At 39.1% G+C, this 19,229-nt stretch overlaps 1 protein-coding gene and 1 non-coding gene across 3 annotated transcripts in view; one reads left to right on the top strand and one right to left on the bottom strand.

Annotated features, from left to right (window-relative positions):
• IHO1 (interactor of HORMAD1 1) overlaps nucleotides 1-19,229 on the bottom strand; it is a 35,205-nt gene that overhangs the window by 2,046 nt on the left and 13,930 nt on the right. For both annotated transcript variants that reach the window (XM_045496817.1, XM_045496818.1), the window contains exons 6-8: nucleotides 7,781-7,829; nucleotides 7,503-7,590; nucleotides 437-540 (exon numbers count right to left, since the gene is read on the bottom strand). In XM_045496817.1, the coding sequence (XP_045352773.1) occupies nucleotides 437-540; nucleotides 7,503-7,590; nucleotides 7,781-7,829 (241 nt within the window). The remainder of the gene's footprint in view (nucleotides 1-436; nucleotides 541-7,502; nucleotides 7,591-7,780; nucleotides 7,830-19,229) is intronic.
• On the top strand, nucleotides 18,460-18,563 carry LOC123607737. Its single transcript, XR_006716886.1, has one exon. It is a non-coding gene; the product is annotated as a U6 spliceosomal RNA (small nuclear RNA).

Here is a 19,229-nt window from a genome sequence, read left to right as displayed (position 1 = left end):
GAGTTATGGACACTGCAACTCCGAATGCACAGTGAAATGTGCAAACCAACCAAAGGATGTGTTGGCAGAACCACAGCTTGTCTTTTGCTGGGTGCTTTACAGAGGAAGCATGGTAACACCCTGGAGTAGGGCCCCTGGGCCCCACATCATGCCGGAGAACCTTTGAGGAGGAAGTTGGCCTCTACCTTGGTCCATTACAAGAAGTCCTGTCTGGCTTCTGTTCTTGGCTGAAAAAAATCGCAACTTTAAAGGTGTCTCTCTGGGACTTAGTGACAAAGCCAAAAACATACTTGAGGTCTGAAATCATTGTTGCACTATATGCTAATTTGGATGTAAATTTAAAAAAATAAAAAATAAAACAGGTTCATAAAAAAATAATTAAAATTTTTTTTAAAAAACAACATACTTGAGGAAAGAGGTTGGGATCCACACTTACAGCTTCAAATCTCTTCCGTATCTCGAGGATAACCTGCTCCATGTTGCCTTTGTCATGCACAGTTCCCAACAGCAGATCACTCTGGGCCTGCACAGTCTCTTGCACTAAATACAGAAAAATGACAATTACCTCACGAAGACTATGGCATGCCTCACCCTTCCCGGACCACAGTGTGGAGAGGGAGGAGCTAGAATCTGGCATGGGGCACCTGAGCCTGCTCTGCTAGTGCCCAGAACTCTACCCAGATCAGCCTTGGTGAGGAGAGAAAGCAGAGTAGGGCAGTTCCTCCACTGTCTCTTCTTCCCTCCCTCCCTGAGAACATCCTGGCCAAGGCAGACTCAATCTCAGCACCTCCTGGGGACCCTGAAACCTGCTGCCTAGATGATGGCACCAACCTCCTCCTTGGCCCACCTTCTTGGTCCCATCATCAGAGTATTCTCTCAAGAATGTAGATATGATCATGCATCCTCTGAAACCCTTGCTGAAACTTTCAATGGCACCACACTGGCCACTGGATGAAGTCCAAATCTTTAAATTGGCCATCAAGACCCAAGCTCACTTCCTCTTACCTTCTCTATCCACCTCCACATTTCTGGGCTCTGTTTCCTAAGCAATCTCCCTCTCGCCACTGGCCTTGTGCATGCCGTTCCCTTGGCTTGGAATCTATCCTTGCTTCTACCCAGGTCAACTTTACCCATTCCCCTCAGCCACCACCTCAGTGCAACTCATTCCCATTCTTCCTTCTCTCAGGAGTCCCCTCCTTGAAAAACAGCATTTCCTGGCTGGCTTGGGGGCTCCTTCTCTCTGCTGCTGGCACCATGTGTGTGCTCTACCATCACTTACCACCCTCCACTTATGTATCCCCTCTTTACACTTGGGCTGTAATGAACTTGGTGACCTGAGTGCTAACCACTCAGGACTGAAACTGATTCTTCTCTCTGGCATAGAGAGATTTGAAACACACACACACACACACACACACACACACACACAGTCTTAATAACACATTGTGTTGCAATCAATTATTGTCATCCTCTTCTAAATGGCAGTTCATGTGAAGATGCTCTTAAATTTATTCAACAAATACTTGATGAGTATCTACTATATGCTATAAACTATTGTAAGTTCACATACATCTTAAATGCATAGCAAGTATAATTTACAAATAATCTGGAATAATACACCAGATATTCCTTTTATCTTCTTATATATATAAAGAGTGTTTCAAGATTCTTGACAAAATGTTTTTATTTTAGACGGGTGAAAAACAATTTGGTAACAAGAGAGTACTTAACTCTTCACAGTAAATGTAAGGAAAACCAAAGTAACATCTGGTGCTTGAAAAGACAGGATAATAAACTCAAATTGGATCTTACTTGAAAACTTCCCTCACTCTGATAGGTGCTTTGTTAGTTCCCCATGTTTTAATTATTCTGTCTTTTGTCTTCTCTTATCAGCCAAAGGCAGGAATTTACCACATGGTATCTCATAAAGTTTAAGTGATTTACTTAAGATTTTCTCTTTAAAATAAAACATAATTACCTTCTTAAAAGGAGTCTTACATTTCAGATTTTTAAAAAATGCGTATTTATTTTTGAGAGAGAGAGAGAGCACGCATGAGCAGGGGAAGGGCAGAGACAGAGAGAGAGGATTCAAAGCGGGCTCTGCACTGACAGCAGAGAGCCTGATGCAGGGCTCAAACCCACAAACCATGAGATCATAACTTGAGCCAAAGTTGGACACTTAACCAACTGAGCCACCCAGGCATGTTTTCACTTTCTCTCTCTCTCAAAAATAAACATTTAAAAAAAATTTTTAAAAAGCGTATCAAGGGAAAACATGAGGCTCAAGAAATGTCCATTAAAGGATAGTGTGTGGGGGGGTACCCAGATAACATAAAGAATCAAGAAGAAGAATAGCATCAAACATCTCAATAACAAAACTAAAACTAGAAAACAATGGAGCCATGGCTTAGAAATTTTAACAGCAAAGAATTTCTCACTTAGGATTCTAGACCCATGTGGAGATAGAAGACATTTTCAAACATGCAATGTATAAAAAAAGTTATCTCCCATATACTTTCTCAGAAAGCTACTAGAAGATGTGTATCACCAAATACAAGTGTAAGCCAAAGTCCAGGAAACAAAGGGATCCAAGACTGGGGATGAAAAAATAATTTGATCCTCAAAATGATGGTGAAGAGAAGCCCTAAGACTGGGACCTCAGGAGTAATCTGCCCAGTCTAGAGCTGGAAGACTGAGCTCCAGCCAGGATGTCTCTAATGAGAAAATGAAACAATTCCTGATGTGTTTGAACACATTAATTGGAGATTTACAGTTTTATCTGAAACTTATTATCAGATACTGTGCTAGGAACATGGAAACAGTCTTGAACAAAACTATCTACTCCATACATGAATTCTGCAATTTTGAAAAGGAAAAAATGACAATAAACAAATAAGCATGAACATAAATAAGTGAAAAACTATAATAAATGCTATGATAGGGATTATAATAAAAATAAGAGGGGGGGCATCTACTTCAGATAAGATCATCAGAGATGGAGATATTTAAGGTGAAACAGAAGGATTAAATGGAGCTAGTCCTGCAAAGATTAGGGGAAGGTTGTTCAGACAGAGAAAACAGCAAGTGCAAAGTTCTGAGGCAAGACAGAGCCTGTTATGACAGAAATAGACAAGCCAGTGTAGTCTTGCAAAGTAACAGTAAGAAATGGTAAATTTTATGTGTATTTTACCACAAGAAAAAAAGTAAGAAATTTTTAGAAAGCAAATGTTCTACTATTTCTCAATACAAAGTTAAATTCCCTATGTCAACCAATTAGAAAAAGGCTGTTTACTTATGTTTCAAGTACTGGATTCCTGTTCCTAAACTCAATCAGTCAAATATTCTTTCAGACATCCTTGCAGATATTTGTAGTAGGAAGCAAATGTAATTATCCTATCCTAGATAAATTCCTAAATAGCAATGTTTCCTAGCAACAGTAAACATCACCAACCACAAAAGCAGAGAATGAGGAATGCAAGCAAAGTGTTCAATTCCAGATTCAGTACTCAGAAAGCATCTATCTGTGGTCCCGTTCTTTCCTTGTCCCCTAAGAAACCTATGTTTGGGATCCTCTCTTTCACAGGATTTTTTGTATTGAGCTCATTACTTCCAAAGTCTATATATATATATTTTTTCTTTTACAAAGTTAATTTGGGGCACCTGGGTTGCTCAGTCAGTTGAACATCCAACTCTTGATTTCGGCTCAGGTCATGATCTCAGGGTTTGTGAATTTGAGCCTTGCATCGGGTTCTGTGTGGACAGTGTGGAGCCTACTTGGGATTTTCTCTCTCCCTCTCTCTTTGTTCCTCCCCTGCTCCCTCGCTCTCTCAAAATAAACAAACTTTAAAAAAAATTGCTTTTTTTTTTAAAGTTTATTTAAGGGGCACCTGGGTGGCACTTGACTATTTATTTATTTTTAAAGCACCTGACTCTCAATTTTGGCTTAGGTCATGATCTCATAGTTTGTGGGATCAAGTTCCACGTTGGGCTCCCTGCTGACAGCATGGACCTGCTTGGAATTCTCTCTCTCCCTCTCTCTCTCTGCCCGCCCCCCCACTTGCTCACACACACACTCTCTCTCAAAATAAACATTAAAAAAATTTGTTTAGGAAAATAACTTAGTGGCCCCTGAGTGGCTCAGTTGGTTAAGCATCCGACTTCAACTTAGGTCACGATCTCATGGTTCCTGAGTTCGAACCCGCATCAGGCTCTCCACTATCATCAAAGAGCCCGTTTTGGATCCTCTGTCCCCCCCTCTCTCTCTGCCCCTCCCTTGCTCATACTCTCTCTCTCTCTCTAAAAATAAACATTAAAAAAAACCCTCAAACCTGTAACAGTATAAAAAGGCATACAATGAAAAATGACCCATTCTCTTCCATGCAGACCTCGGTTCCACTTCCTAGATTTTAACATTATGAGCACTTTCTGGGATTTTGCATGGATACATTGATACATGTGTATATCCATATATAGATTACAGATTGTGTTCGTGTGTGTATATGTGTGTGTATGAGTGGTTCTTTAGAAGGGGACTCATTTCATTTCTGCTTTGGCTGTAAACATCAGATATTTTTAGCTTTTTTATAACAATGCCATTTAAAATCCAGTTCCATATTCTGGACAATAACTGTTTTCTTAGAAAATGACTTTTTTATTCATTTCTATTTTAGTGTTCTGACAAGGGCTCTACTGACAACAGATGAGATTCTGATGCTTTTGCACTGATGGCCAGTAGTTTTCCTTTTACACACTCCGTAGTTTTGCTTTCCCTGCTGTGCCAGTGAAAGCCTGATGAAAGTCTGGGAGCCTCCATCTATAAGAAGAGATTCCTCAGTCTCTCATTTTTGGGGGGGATACCCTTCCCAATTTTCACTGACTGGTCACACTCCTCCACAAGATGTGTCCTGGAGTAACCTATGTACACACGAGCAGTACCTTACTGTTATTATTTAACAATGAATAGATATTTCCATTTCAACATAGTTCACAAAGATAGACCTCATTCTTCTTAATGATTATATGTGCTTTGCTTAAGAAGACACTGCTGCACTCCAAAATTATAAAAATGTTGCCCATGCTTTCTTATAGTTGTTTTTTTTTTTTTTTTTTTTTTTTTAATTTGAGAGAGAGAGAGAGCGTGCATGTGCTTGAGGTGGGGAGAAGGGCAGAGGGAGAGAGAACCGTAAGTAGACCCATGCTCAGCACAGAGGCCGACACAGGTGTCTATCCCACAATCCTGGGATCATGACCTGAGCCGAAAACAAGAGTTGGACACTCAACAAACTGAGCCACCCAGGAGCTCCTCTTATAGCTCTTTTTATGACTTAATAATTACACTTAATATATTGATTCATATGGAATTTATTTTTATGTAGAGTTATCTATTTCCCAAAAGAGACATTTTCTGATTTTCAGTATAGCCCCTCATCTTTATTTTCCAAATGATCGTATTTTTCAATAGAACCGATACCTATTAGATTGTACTGCTCTCTACTAAGGCTAACTAAACCTAAACTAAAGTAGGATGTGAATGGCCTTGGCAATTCATTCTATTACTCTGGTTCTTGGTCCTCAGCTAAAGAACAAGAGGAGTTAGATTAGATGTCTTTGAGTGATCCTTCTGGTTGAACAGGCAGACTGTGACTAGGGAAAGATTTCATGACCTCATTCTGTGAAGGCGCCAATTACATAATAGCACAAGAGAGTACTTTCACACAACATCTTTTCTCTTTCCCTTTCCCTTACAAGCCACAGTCAGTGCATACTGAGGGCTGCAGAATGTATTGACTGGCAAATTCAGGGCTTCAGGTCAGCTGGACTGGGCCAGAACAGATGATGATAGAGGATTTGTCTGGTTCCTCTTTCAATGACTAACTTCCTGATCCTCATCACTACCTACCAAGAAAGGGAATGACTCTGGACAGACTACTTGTGCTCATTTTCAAGAATGATCTGGCTTTCTAATTAATATGATGCTACACAGTCTGTTACTGTTTTCCCTATCAATGTGGCTCCTTCTCCTAAATCTTACCCTCTAAAAAGGAACCCTCAGGGGTGAAGGATTGGGACCCCTATGCCTACTATAAGCCAGACCCAGTTCTAGTCCTCACTCTGCCTTGACCTTGTATTGGGACTTAAGCACTTCCATTTCCCGTACTGGACTAAGAATGTCACATTTTTGCTGCAACCCTCCTTTTGCATTTCACCTAGTTTTAAATGTAGAAAGCGAGAAGAGTACTCTCCTTGGACACTTCCAAATGAGTTATTCTATCATGTTACACAAAGGAAGCATTCCTGATTTGCTTCTGCTCTTTGTCTTGTTACTTCTTGTGAGGATAATAGTCCCAGGCTTCCAGAACTGATTTCCAAACAGATGCACAGTTGCCCTGTGTGGGGGATACCCAGGTTGGAAGCCAGCAGACAGTACAGTGCTTTTTTTACAGACAGATGGAGATTAATTTCTAAGCCACACAAAGGCATTAATTTTTGTAAATCATGAGCAATCCATCCCAAAGCATTTAAATAAGTTGACTTCAATTTGTTTAAAATAAAAAATAAACACACAGAGAAATGCAAACAAGTGCAGATGCAGTCATCATCTTGCCATTTAGCTGAGAAGCTGTTGGTTCTACAGAGGTGTCCACCTAAGGAGAGCTGTGTTATGGCTCTCTTCTGTTTAGTAAGAGCCAGGACCATGGTTTTATCTAAACATAAATCACTACTTGGCAGAGCATGGGACTTTACAAACCACTAACTATAACTGAAATGGAGAAAGATGCTGTGATTCACTACGGAATAGCTCTCACTGAAACCAAGACAGAAAGAAGAGGCGGTGACTGGAGTATTTCTAACTCCAAAGTGAGCAGAATCTTTATTTCTTTTTTTTTTTTTTTTAATTTTTTTTTTCAACGTTTATTTATTTTTGGGACAGAGAGAGACAGAGCATGAACGGGGGAGGGGCAGAGAGAGAGGGAGACACAGAATCAGAAACAGGCTCCAGGCTCTGAGCCATCAGCCCAGAGCCTGATGCGGGGCTCGAACTCACGGACCGCGAGATCGTGACCTGGCTGAAATCGGACGCTTAACCGACTGCGCCACCCAGGCGCCCCCAGAATCTTTATTTCTAAGTCCTAAGGGAACAATGTCTTTACAGACAGCATAACTAGCAATTCATTTGGGACTCAGGGATGCTGCTGATTCATTTCAGGCAGTGAGATGAGAAATCTGGCAGAGCTAGCCTACCCAGAGGCAGTGGGGTTACTGGGTGGAGGATTAGTGGTTCACAGAGGGCATCTAAGGACCAGGAACATCCCCATACATAGGGGTTCCTACTATCCAGTTCAGCGTGCTCCACATCTCTTCAAAATTAACCTTATGTACCCATCCTCTCATCTGAAATACTGTGAAACCTCACCACTGGCAGAAACATGGCTAGGGTCAGAAAGTTCAGTTCTCTGCTCACTAGTGCCCTCTGCTGATAACCTCAAACACGAGATACTCACATGTCTTGGCCACAGTCTCCAAACAATCTAAAATAGATTGACTTCTTGAACTGAGATGTTCCTCAGACTTTTCCACAGATGCCTGCAACTAAGAAACCCGAAATTAAGAAAAAATTCAGACTGTTGCCTTATTTTACTAACTTGGAGTATTGTCATTTAATGATAAAAAAAAGAGTTAAAATCTTGCTATCCTATTTGAATTAAGGTCAATGCAATGTAATTATTAAACTTCTTAAAACGTAAAATGTTCTAATTTCTTGACATGTAGCTATACTTACCTTGTGAATGCTTTCTCTGATATGGGAAATGAAGTTGTATAGAGTCTCACTAGAATGAGCAAGAAAAAAAAGAAAATGAATCTTTGTGAAATACTGAAAATGTACCAGAATCAATTCCATGAACATGGCAGGCTGTAAAACAGTGCTTAGTTAGAGCTGGGAGACTCAACCCTGAAAAACCTTAGTGTCCAGCTACAAAAAAATTAGAACATAGACTTTTCATGACCATTGCCAAAGCAAACCACTTTTTTCTTCTTAAAATCTACTCTAGGGGCACCTGGGTTGCTCAGTTGGTTAAGCATCTGAATCCTGATATGTGATCAGGTCATGATCTCTCGGTTGTAAGACTGAGTCCCACATCAAGTCCCGCATCAAGCCCGGTGCCAGGCTCCGAGCTGATCATGGAGCCTACTTGGGATTCTCTCTCTCCCTCTCTCTCTGCCCCTCCCCCCTCATTCTCTCTCTCCTTCTCTCTCTCTCTCTCTCTCTCTCTCAATAAATAAATGAACATTTAAACCTGCCAGATACCAAAAAAAGAAGAAGAAGAAAATAAAATTTACTCTATATGTATCTTTAAAAAGGTTAAATATTAGGGGCACCTGGGTGGCTCAGTAGGTTAAGCATCTAACTCTTGGTTTTTAGCTCAGGTCATGATCTCAGTTTCGTAGATTCAAGACCCACATTGGGTTCTGTGCTCTACCCCTCCCCTACTCACACTGTTTCTGTCTCCCTCAAAATACATAAAACTTAAAAAAAAATTTTTTTTGCTAATTTTTATTTTTAGCAACTCAAGTAATTACTACAGTAAAACAGGCCAGCTTTTATTTTTATAGCAACAATGGCTTCAGAAGATAGTGATTTCTTTCTGGTAGTACAAAATTCCTGGATATATCTTAGTCTAAAGACTATTATTTTGACTGTAAGAATGGGTAGAGACAATTCTGGGAGCAATATTAATTTCTAATGAAAAAGAAACTATTACAATTATTCCTCAAATGAATATCCCACTTTTGAAAAGATTCATACATGGATTATCATTAAAAATTTTACAGATTTTGTTTCTCTAACCTACACAATATAAACACAAACATCAATTTTTAAATCCAAATAGAACTACTATTCGTACCAAGTCTTTTGGATACTCAACCTACTGAGTCAGCCAGGTGCCGCTAACATTTTCCTTTTAAAGTCAGTCTAATTGTTCTATAAAATTTTCATTTTATTTTATTTACTTATCTTTTTTTTTTTTTTTTTTTTTTTTTGAGAGAGAGAGAGAGAGAGCATGAAAGCAGGGGAGAGGGACAGAGACAGAGTGAGAGAGAATCCTAAGCAGGCTCCATGCCCAGCACAAAGTCCGACACAGGGCTCCTTCCCACAATGCTAGGATCATGACCTGAGCAGAAATCAAGAGTTGGACGCTTAACCAACTGAGTCACCCAGGCCCCCTCACCCCCTGCATCAAATCTCTTAAAAGCAACATATAAAGTGATATGGCAATAGGAGCAATGTTTTAGAAATTTTGAAGAAAAATAATGAACCAATCTAGAATTCTAATTTGCAATCAAGTGTGAGGGGAAAGTAAAGAATTTCAGATATACAAGGTCTCAAAAAATTACTTAGGTGCCATGCATCTGTTGTCAGGAAGTTTCTGGAATATATGCTCCACCAAATCCAAGGAGTAAACTAAGAAAGAAAAGGATCCAAGTAGCAGAGAATCCAACATTGGAGAGAAGAGGTAGGAATGCCTAGGACAATGGTGAAGGGAAGATTCAGAATGACAGCTGCACTGCAGAGCAAGTTCAGATAAGAATTAGGAAGAATGACTCTGAGAAGAAAATGACACTGAAAGAATTTCTGATGTGTTTGAATATAAAACAAAGAGCTTTTTAAATTTAATTTTATTTTTTATTAAAAAAATTTTTTAATGTTTATTTTTGAGAGAGAGAGAGAGACAGAGACAGAGCATGAGTGGGAAAGGGCAGAGAAAGAGGAGACACAGAATCTGAAGCAGGCTCCACACAGCCCGACGTGGGGCTCGAACTCACGGACCATGAGATCATGACCTGAGCCAAAGTTGGACACTTAACCGAGCCACCCAGGCACCCCAAACAAGGAGCTTTTTAACTAAAAGTTCTGTGTAGAATTTGGGGAAAGACAGATTCCTACATAGAAAACTCAGCAAAAAAGAAAACAAGACAATTTTTAACATCAGGAAAATATAATCATAATATATATAATTTTTCTAGGCTATCCAGATAAGGATTTAAAGATTGAGAAGTGATTTAACTGAGGGGCACCCGGGTGGCTCAGTTGGTTAAGCGTCCAACTTCAGCTCAGGTCATGATCTCACGGTCTGTGAGTTCGAGCCCCGCGTCGGGCTCTGTGCTGACAGCTCAGAGCCTAGAGCCTGTTTCTGATTCTGTGTCTCCCTCTTTCTCTGCCCCTCCCCTGCTCACACTCTGTCTCTCTGTCTCTCTGTCTCAAAAATAAACATTGACAAAATTTTTTTAAAAAAGAAAAGTAATTTAACTGAAAATGTCCATACAACTATATCGGGATGATGGAAGAGGAGAAGTTTATGATGGAGGAGGCAGAGAAGCAACTTTTTATTCCAGGGTAACAAGTCATTCTCTGAAGCTGAAAAATCAATAAATGATAAGTTATCTAACATATGCCATAAGATATATGGAGGTTAAGTACTGTCATAGCTAAAAAGGTTGCAATTTGGTTGCAAAAAGGAAAAGGGAATTAGAAGTGGAGAAAGAGGGGTGCCTGGGTGGCTCACATCTGACTCTTGATTTGGGCTCAGGTCATGATCTCATAAGTTTGTGGGTTTGAGCTCCATGTTGGGCTCTGCACTCTCAGTGGGGAGCCTGACTGGGATTTTCTCTTTCCCTTTCTCTCTACCTCTTACCTGCTCCCTGCTCATTCTCTCTCTCTCAAAACAAATAAATAAAGTTAAAAAAAAAAAAGAAATGGATAAAGATAGGCCTGGTGTTTTTCATTATTATCCTAATTATATTTTTAAAAAACTATGTACATGTAATAACTTGATTGAAAAAATACATAAAATTTTAAAGATGTCTAAAGTCTAATAATGCTACCAAAATGCTGCCCATGAAAGCCTCTATTAAATATAATATGTAATGACCTCACTCCTTATTAGTACAATTGGAAACCAATGTTCCCAACATGAAACTATATTATACAAATTAAATACTGATTGTATATAATTTTATATTAAAATGTTTTATATATATCTGATAGCTCCCATTACCTTAACTGTTTTTTAATCCTTGATTACACCTTGTCTGAATTGAAATGTCAAGTTCTGATTTATCCAAAGTCCTTAAAAGATGCTTAGTAAAGAGAGTAAAAACATTGAGTGCTTGATAATTGAAACTTTCATTAAAAGCTACTGTTCATTTGGAAGCAATTATTATTCTTTACCAAAATAAAATAAAAAAGAATGCTCAAAAATAGAGATTTCCCATCTGCCCCAATAAGTTCATGGAAGTCAACTGTGACCTAATCTTTTCTCTAGAAAAAGTCAATTGGGAAATTCTGTTCATCTGAGCTAAAACGCACACGCACACACACACACACACACACACAACCTATTTTTAAGAATGGAAGGAAGTTCTTTACTGCCCTATGTTGAATTATTTTGCTTTGAAAATCCACTCATTGGGGCGCCTGGGTGGCGCAGTCGGTTAAGCGTCCGACTTCAGCCAGGTCACGATCTCGCGGTCCGTGAGTTCGAGCCCCGCGTCGGGCTCTGGGCTGATGGCTCAGAGCCTGGAGCCTGTTTCTGATTCTGTGTCTCCCTCTCTCTCTGCCCCTCCCCCGTTCATGCTCTGTCTCTCTCTGTCCCAAAAATAAATAAACGTTGAAAAAAAAATTAAAAAAAAAAAAATCCACTCATTTATTCAACAACTATTTATTGAGCCCTCTTTTATTACAGGTCTTTGGTTATAAGTTTTAGTGATGTGGAGTGAAACTCAACTCCCTACCTTCAAGGAGCTTACCTAGCTAATGTTTTTAATGCAGTTTCAAAATCCATTCAAATTGAATGATCTTTATTTAAAAAAATGATCGAAGCTTATTGAATCAAATATGCTTATTGAGATGTTCAATAACAATGTATTTAAGTAAATTATAGTACATGCAGAGCTGACAGCAACCTGGCATGAAGACATAGCTGTATCAATTGCTTACAGTCAGCATTTGTTCTGAATGGTGAGTGTTCAAGCTGTATTTTTTATGTTTTTATTTAAAAATTTTTTTTCAACGTTTATTTATTTTTGGGACAGAGAGAGACAGAGCATGAACGGGGGAGGGGCAGCGAGAGAGGGAGACACAGAATTGGAAACAGGCTCCAGGCTCTGAGCCATCAGCCCAGAGCCCGACGCGGGGCTCGAACTCACGGACCGCGAGATCGTGACCTGGCTGAAGTCGGACGCTCAACCGGCTGCGCCACCCAGGCGCCCCAAAGCTGTATTTTTTAAATGTTTATTATTTTTGAGAGAAAGACCTTGAAGGGGGAGGGGCAGAGACAGAGGGGGACAGAGGATCCAAACTGGGCTCTGCGGTGACAGCAGTGAGCCCGATGGAGACTCAAACCCATAAACTGCATGGGGGACTCGAACTCACGAACTGAGAGATTATGACCTGAGCAAAGTCAGACACTCAACTGACTGAGCCATACTGACTGAATAATACTATATTCTTACAATAAAGTAAGCTAAAGAAAAGAAAATGTTAAGAAAACCATAAGAAAAAATATTTACAATACTGTAATATAAAAATTTGCACATAAGCAGATCTGCACAGTTGACACCTGTGTTGTCCAAAGGTCAACTGTATTTGTCCTTCTGTGTCTGACTTATTTAACATAACATCCTTCAGGTTCATCCATATTGTCACAAGTGACAGAACTTCTTTCTTTTTTAAGGCTGAAGACTATTCCATTATATGTATATACCACTTTTTCTTTATCTGTTCATTCACTGATTGACATTTAGGTTACTCCCATCTCTTGCATATTGTAAATAATGCTGAAATGAATATGGCAGTGCAGATATCTCTTTGAGATACTGATATAATTCCTTTGGACATATACTTAGAAATGGGGTTGCACCAATTTACATTCCCACCATCAATATATAAGGATTCCCTTTTCTCCACATCCTTGCCAACACTTATAAACAAACAAACAAACAAATATTTTATAATAGCCATCCTGATTGATGTAAGATGATATTTCATTGTCGTTTTGATTTGCAATTCCCTGGTGACTAGTGATGTTGAGCACCTTTTCATACACCTGTTGGCCATTGTATGTCTTCTTTACGTATGTGTATATTCAGTTCCTTTGGCCATCTTTTAACTGGGCTATTTGTTTTTACACTATTGAACTGTAGGAGTTCCTTATATACTTATTAACAGTTTATCAGATATATGGTTTACAAATATTTTCTACCATTCCATAGGTTGCCTTTTCATTTTGCTGATTATTTCCTTTGCTGCATAGAAATGTTTCAGTTTGATGTAATCCCACTTGTCTATTTTGGGTTTTGATGATTGTGCTTCTGGTGTCATATTCAACAAATCATTCAGAAAGCTAATGTCAAGAAGGTTTTTACCTATGTTTTTCTTCTAGGATTTCTACAGCTTCAAGTCTTATGTTTAAGTCTTTAATCCATTTTGAGTTGATTTTTATGCATGGTATAGGATAAAAGTCCTTTTTCATTCTTTTGCATATGGATCCAGTTTTTCCAACACCATTTGTTGAAAAGATTAATATTTCCCCATCATGTATACTTGGCACTCTCTCATGCTGTATTAAATATTTAAAACATAACCTTTGAAAGGTCTATATGATAGAATACAGTGAAATCATTAGAAATGATTTTGTAGATGAAACAGAAACATAATCGTTAAAGATTACTGAATTTAAAAAGCAGATTGAAAAACAGTCCGTAGGAAATGATACCATTTTTTATTTTTTTAAATACATAAAAATAGAGCAGAGTTATATAAAACGTTGTTAATGGTGGGTCACAGAGTAAGCTGATTCAAAAGGCACGATTGAGAATCTGACAGACGGCAAGATCTCTGCCCAAAATTCCCACTCAGCTTAGATGTGCTCCTTTGGATAGAGTCTTTCCTGACTCTCCCAGTCAGAGGTGGGAGCCAATCCTCATGGCTTCAAAGCATTTGGATGCAGGCTCTACTACACCATTTACAACTTTGTATTTAGAGTAGGAAGTCCAGAGTCTTCATTTTAGGCTGGTTTGTATCTGACTCTATTTTCTGTTTAAGTAGTTCCTCAGTTAGGGATCCTGGGGAGAAGAGCCTCTTTTTTCCTCTAGAGATTGAAGTGCCAGGGACTTGCTTTCTTGGCCTAGGTTCTTTTCTCACATATAACTTACAGACCAGGAGTCAGGAGAAAAAGACCGTGAGTTCTCTCTCTAGTGGCTGTGGCTCCAGTAGAAGGAAGATAGAGCTCCAGGGTAATGGTAAAAGTGTACAGGATGACATTGGCTACTACACTGGACAGGAATGGGCAGCAGAATCTGTACTGGCACAGCAGTTCATCTTTTCATTCTCTTAACAGTGATTGTTGCAGAGCAAGCATTTTAAATTTTGCTTAAAAACAAACAAACAGAGGGGCACCTGGGTGGCTCAGTGGGTTGAGCACCTGACTTCGGCTCAGGTCATGATCTCACGGTTTGAATTCAAGGTTCTGTGCTGACAGCTCAGAGCCTGGAGCCTGCTTCGGATTCTGTGTCTCCCTTTCTCTCTGCCCTTCCCCCACTCCTGCTTGCGCTCTCTCTCTCTCTCTCTCTCTCTCTGCCTCTCAAATGTTAAAAAATTAAAACAACAACAACAACAACAACAACAAACAAACAGAGGCGCTTGGGTGGCTCAGTCAGTTGAGTGTCCGACTCTTGATTTCTGCTCAGATCATGGTCTCGTGGTTCATGGGATCAAGCGTCGCATCAGGCTCCACACTGACAGTGTGAAGCCTACTTGGGATTCTCTCTCTCCCTTTCTCTCTCTGCCCCTCCCCTGCTCACATACACATACTCTCTCAAAGTAAAATAAATAAACATTTAAAAAACAAACAAACAAAACCCCAGGAAACTCAAAGCCAGAACTTTCATACTTTGAATTCAGGTTTCCTTCCCCAATCTACCTGCTACCATTTACTTTTCATAGTCCTCAAACGCCACATGAACTGTATTTAGGGCTTTTAGGTGCATTCAGTGGGAGAGATGGGATGGAGTATGCTTACTTTGTCATATCCAGAACCACAACCCATTCAAATATTCTCTTAAAAAATTCCTTTTCCATTGAAATGAACTTACTTCTATTGCTTACAAACAATAACTCTGGTCTAATTGTATAATTTATCCAACAAATGCCTGTTTTCCTAACCAGACTAACAACTTCAAAGACAAGTTTGTAGTACTGGGCCCAGCACAGTGTTTATTTAATGAATGAATGAAAGAATCTCACTATGGTAATCAACAATTATTGAAAGAACATGGTTATTTTTATAATCTATTTGTCATTCTTAGGTGATTCATTAGTTATGAGACTAATCTGTTTTCTCAAATATTACAGGCAAAAAAACAATAATCCGGGTAACGGCCATCCACTGGTGTACCCAGAGTCCTCCTTTATTTATTTATTTATTTATTTATTTATTTTTTAACGTTTTATTTATTTTTGAGACAGAGAGAGACAGAGCATGAACGGGGGAGGGGCAGAGAGAGAGGGAGACACAGAATCGGAAACAGGCTCCAGGCTCTGAGCCATCAGCCCAGAGCCCGACGCGGGGCTCGAACTCACGGACCGCGAGATCGTGACCTGGCTGAAGTCGGACGCTTAACCGACTGCGCCACCCAGGCGCCCCCCCAGAGTCCTCCTTTAATGGGGAACTGATTCTTTATGCATCCAAAAAGTGGTTCTGGTGAGGATTTCCAGTCACACCTCCCTCCTTTCACGCCTATGACCTAAGCAAGCCTACCAGAAGCCTCCACTAGGATTTTTCAAATTCAAACTATGGAAAAAGAATCCCATTCTTTGTGTTGGTAGGAAGCTGGTCTTTAACAGGAAAGAACAAAGAATAAATGGACAGAGAAGCACAGAAAAGAGATTCTGATTTGATTTCATTTCCTGTCCTTCCCAGATTGGTTAAAAGAGTTAATATATCCTCTGTTTTGTCAAAGCTAGTTTGAGGTGAGTTTTTATTTGTCACCAAAAGAGTCGTAACAAACGCAATCTGAAAGCTTAGGCTTCTTTTGGGATTTCTTACCCTCCATAAGCCCTTTCTATAAATTTGGGAAAATATGTATTTTCAAAACACAATATGTAAATCCATGTCATATAAGTTTGTAGTATCTCTTATGTTTGAATCCTGCACCGTGTCTTATCACTTTCCTGTTTCCATATTTACAGCGGTATGCTTTCTTTCTCTCATTTAAAAATTTCTCAATCCTTTTCACCACATTTTTTTTTAAGTAGGCTCCACACCCAACATAGGGTTTGAACTCATGACCTTGTGATCAAGAGTTGCATGTTCTACTGACTAAGTCAGCCAGGTACCCCATTCTTACCACATTTCTGACAAGCACTTATTGACAAAAAAAAAATCTAAAATCTAGAATCTTGGGTTTTATTTTTGCCAGAATTTATTAAAATTATGATTTTTGTTGCCTACATAATAGTCAATATCTTAAGCTTGATTTTTTTCATGGAGATTCTTCAGAGTCCTCATAATTTGTTCTCTCTGTATAAATGTTATATATATTTTTGCTATCTTGTAAATAATTGTTAACAGAAACTCATTTCACTACAAAAAAAAAAAAAGGAAATGATATAGGGAGAGAGAGAGCAAGGAAGGAAGAAAATATCGAAATAAACTTCACATTTCAAAAAACCTTTTTTAGCTGCAGAAATCTTTTTTTTTTAAGTAATCTCTGTTGGGGAACCTGGGTGTCTCAGTTGGTTACGTGTCTGACTTCAGCTCAGGTCATGATCTCACGGTTCATGGGTTTGAGCCCCATGTCAGGCTCTGTGCTGAGAGCTCAGTGTCTGGAGCCTGCTTCAGATTCTGTGTCTCCCTCTCTCTCTGCCCCTCCCCAACTTGGATTCTGTCTGTCTCTCTCTCTCTCTCTTTCCAAAAATAAATAAACATTTAAAAAAGTAATAAATAAAAAAAAAATCTCTGGGCCCAACATGGGGCTCAAACTCACAACCCCAGGATGAAGGGTCACGTGCTCTACCAAATGAGTTGGCCAGCCTGCCCCTGCTGCAGAAATCTTAATCAAATAAGATATAATCCCATGCCCAGAGGGAAAAAAATTAACACTGATCTATTTGAAGAAGAAAGTGAGTATAGCTTCTCATCTGCAGTACCCTACCATAGCCAAAAGGGGCCTCTGAGAAACTGGTAGGGTCCTAGAGCCTGAATTCCTAGGGGAAAGAAGTCTCTCAATGTCTGGAAAATGTTTATTTACCAATAGAATCAAACACTCCAAATAGAGCATTTTGCTTTTCTCACTAAAGGAAGATAGGTATTCAAGAGAAAGGATACTTGGTCTAAGAATTCTTTAAGAGGGGCTCCTGGGTGGCTTGGTCTGTTAAGCATCTGACTTTGGCTTAGGTCATGATCTCAGGGTTCATGGGTTTGAGCCCTGCGTTGGGCTCTGTGCCGACAGCTCAGAGCCTAGAGTCTGCTTCAGATTCTGTCTCCCTCTCTCTGCCCCTCCCCCACTCATGCTATCTCTCAAAAAAAAAATGTGTTTTTTTTTGTTTTTTTTTTTATTTTTTTTTTTATTTTTTTTTTTATTATATGAAATTTATTGTCAAATTGGTTTCCATACAACACCCAGTGCTCATCCCAAAAGGTAAAAATGTTTAAAAAATTAAAAACAAAAGAACTTTTAAAGAAATTCTGGCTCTTTCAACATAAAAATACTAGTGGTGACACTAAGTGATACATCTTCACTGTCACAGAAATAATAAAGTATATCTGTACTTGAAAGTTAGGATTTCATGATATGTAAAGATGTTGCCCTGATAACTTAGTACCCAAAAATGAACAAGTTAATATCCTCAGTGACTTCAACTTATTTATTTACAAATTAATATAGCAGCCCTAATTTATCTCATGTATTTGCTAAGGTAAATGAGTAAATATAAAACTAACAAATAAGGGGTGCCTGAGTAGCTCAGTCGGTTAAGCATCTGACTTCAGCTCAGGTCATCTCACAGTTTGTGGGTTTGAGCTCTGCATGGGACTCTGCACTGACAGCTCAGAGCCTGGAGCCTGCTTCAGATTCTGTGTCTCCCTCTCTTTCTTCCCCTCCCCTGCTCCTGCTCTGTCTCTCTCTCTCTCTCAAAAATAAATAAACATTAAAAAAAAAAAACTTAAATTAAGACTATATGTAAAATTTAGGGTCTATCTTAAAAAATACCAACATGTTGCGGCACCTGGCTGGCTCAGTTGGTGGAGCATGTGACTCAATCTCAGGGTTGTGGGTTACAGCCCCATGTTGGGTATAGAGATTACTTAAAAATAAAATCTTTTTAAAAAATACCAACATTTCAAAGTGAGAAAATCAGCCTGAATAGCCTGCATCAGCTTTTTAAAGAATTCATGTGCTGTGCTCACTTCAGCAGTACATATACTAAAATTGAAATGATACAGAGATTAGCATGGTCCCTGAACAAGGATGACAGGCAAATTCGTGAAGCATTCCATATTAAAAAAAAAAAAGAAAGAAAGAAAAAGGAAAAAAAAAAAATTCATGTGCTACATTCTTGACCCTGAAACAACTTTTTTTTTTAATTTAATTTATTTTTTAAATTTATACCCAAGTTAGCTAGTTAGCATATAGTGCAACAACGATTTCAGGAGTAGATTCCTTAATGGCCCTTACCCATTTAGCCCATCCCCCCTCTCCCACAACCCCTCCAGTAACCCTCTGTTTGTTCTCCATATTCAAGAGTCTCTTATGCTTTGTCCCCCTCCCTGTTTTTATATTATTTTTGTTTCCCTTCCCTTATGTTCATCTGTTTTGTATTTTAAAGTCCTCATATGAGTGAAGTCATATATTTATCTTTCTCTAATTTCACTTAGCATAATACCCTCCAGTTCCATCCACATAGTTGTAAATGGCAAGATTTCATTCTTTTTGATTGCCAAGTAATACCCTATTGTGTGTGTGTGTGTGTGTGTGTGTGTGTACATCTTCTTTATCCATTCATCCATCAATGGATATTTGGGCTCTTTCCATATTTTGGCTATTGTCGATAGTGCTGCTATAAACATTAGGGTGCATGTGTCCCTTCGAAACAGCATACCTGTATCCCTTGGATAAATACCTAGTAGTGCAATTGCTGGGTCGTAGAGTAGTTCTAGTTTTAATTTTTT

The sequence above is a fragment of the Leopardus geoffroyi genome, chromosome A2 (genome assembly GCF_018350155.1).
Source record: "Leopardus geoffroyi isolate Oge1 chromosome A2, O.geoffroyi_Oge1_pat1.0, whole genome shotgun sequence".
Lineage (NCBI taxonomy): Eukaryota > Metazoa > Chordata > Mammalia > Carnivora > Felidae > Leopardus > Leopardus geoffroyi.
Note: the sequence above shows the minus strand (reverse complement) of the source record. Positions and strands in the feature narration are given on the sequence as shown.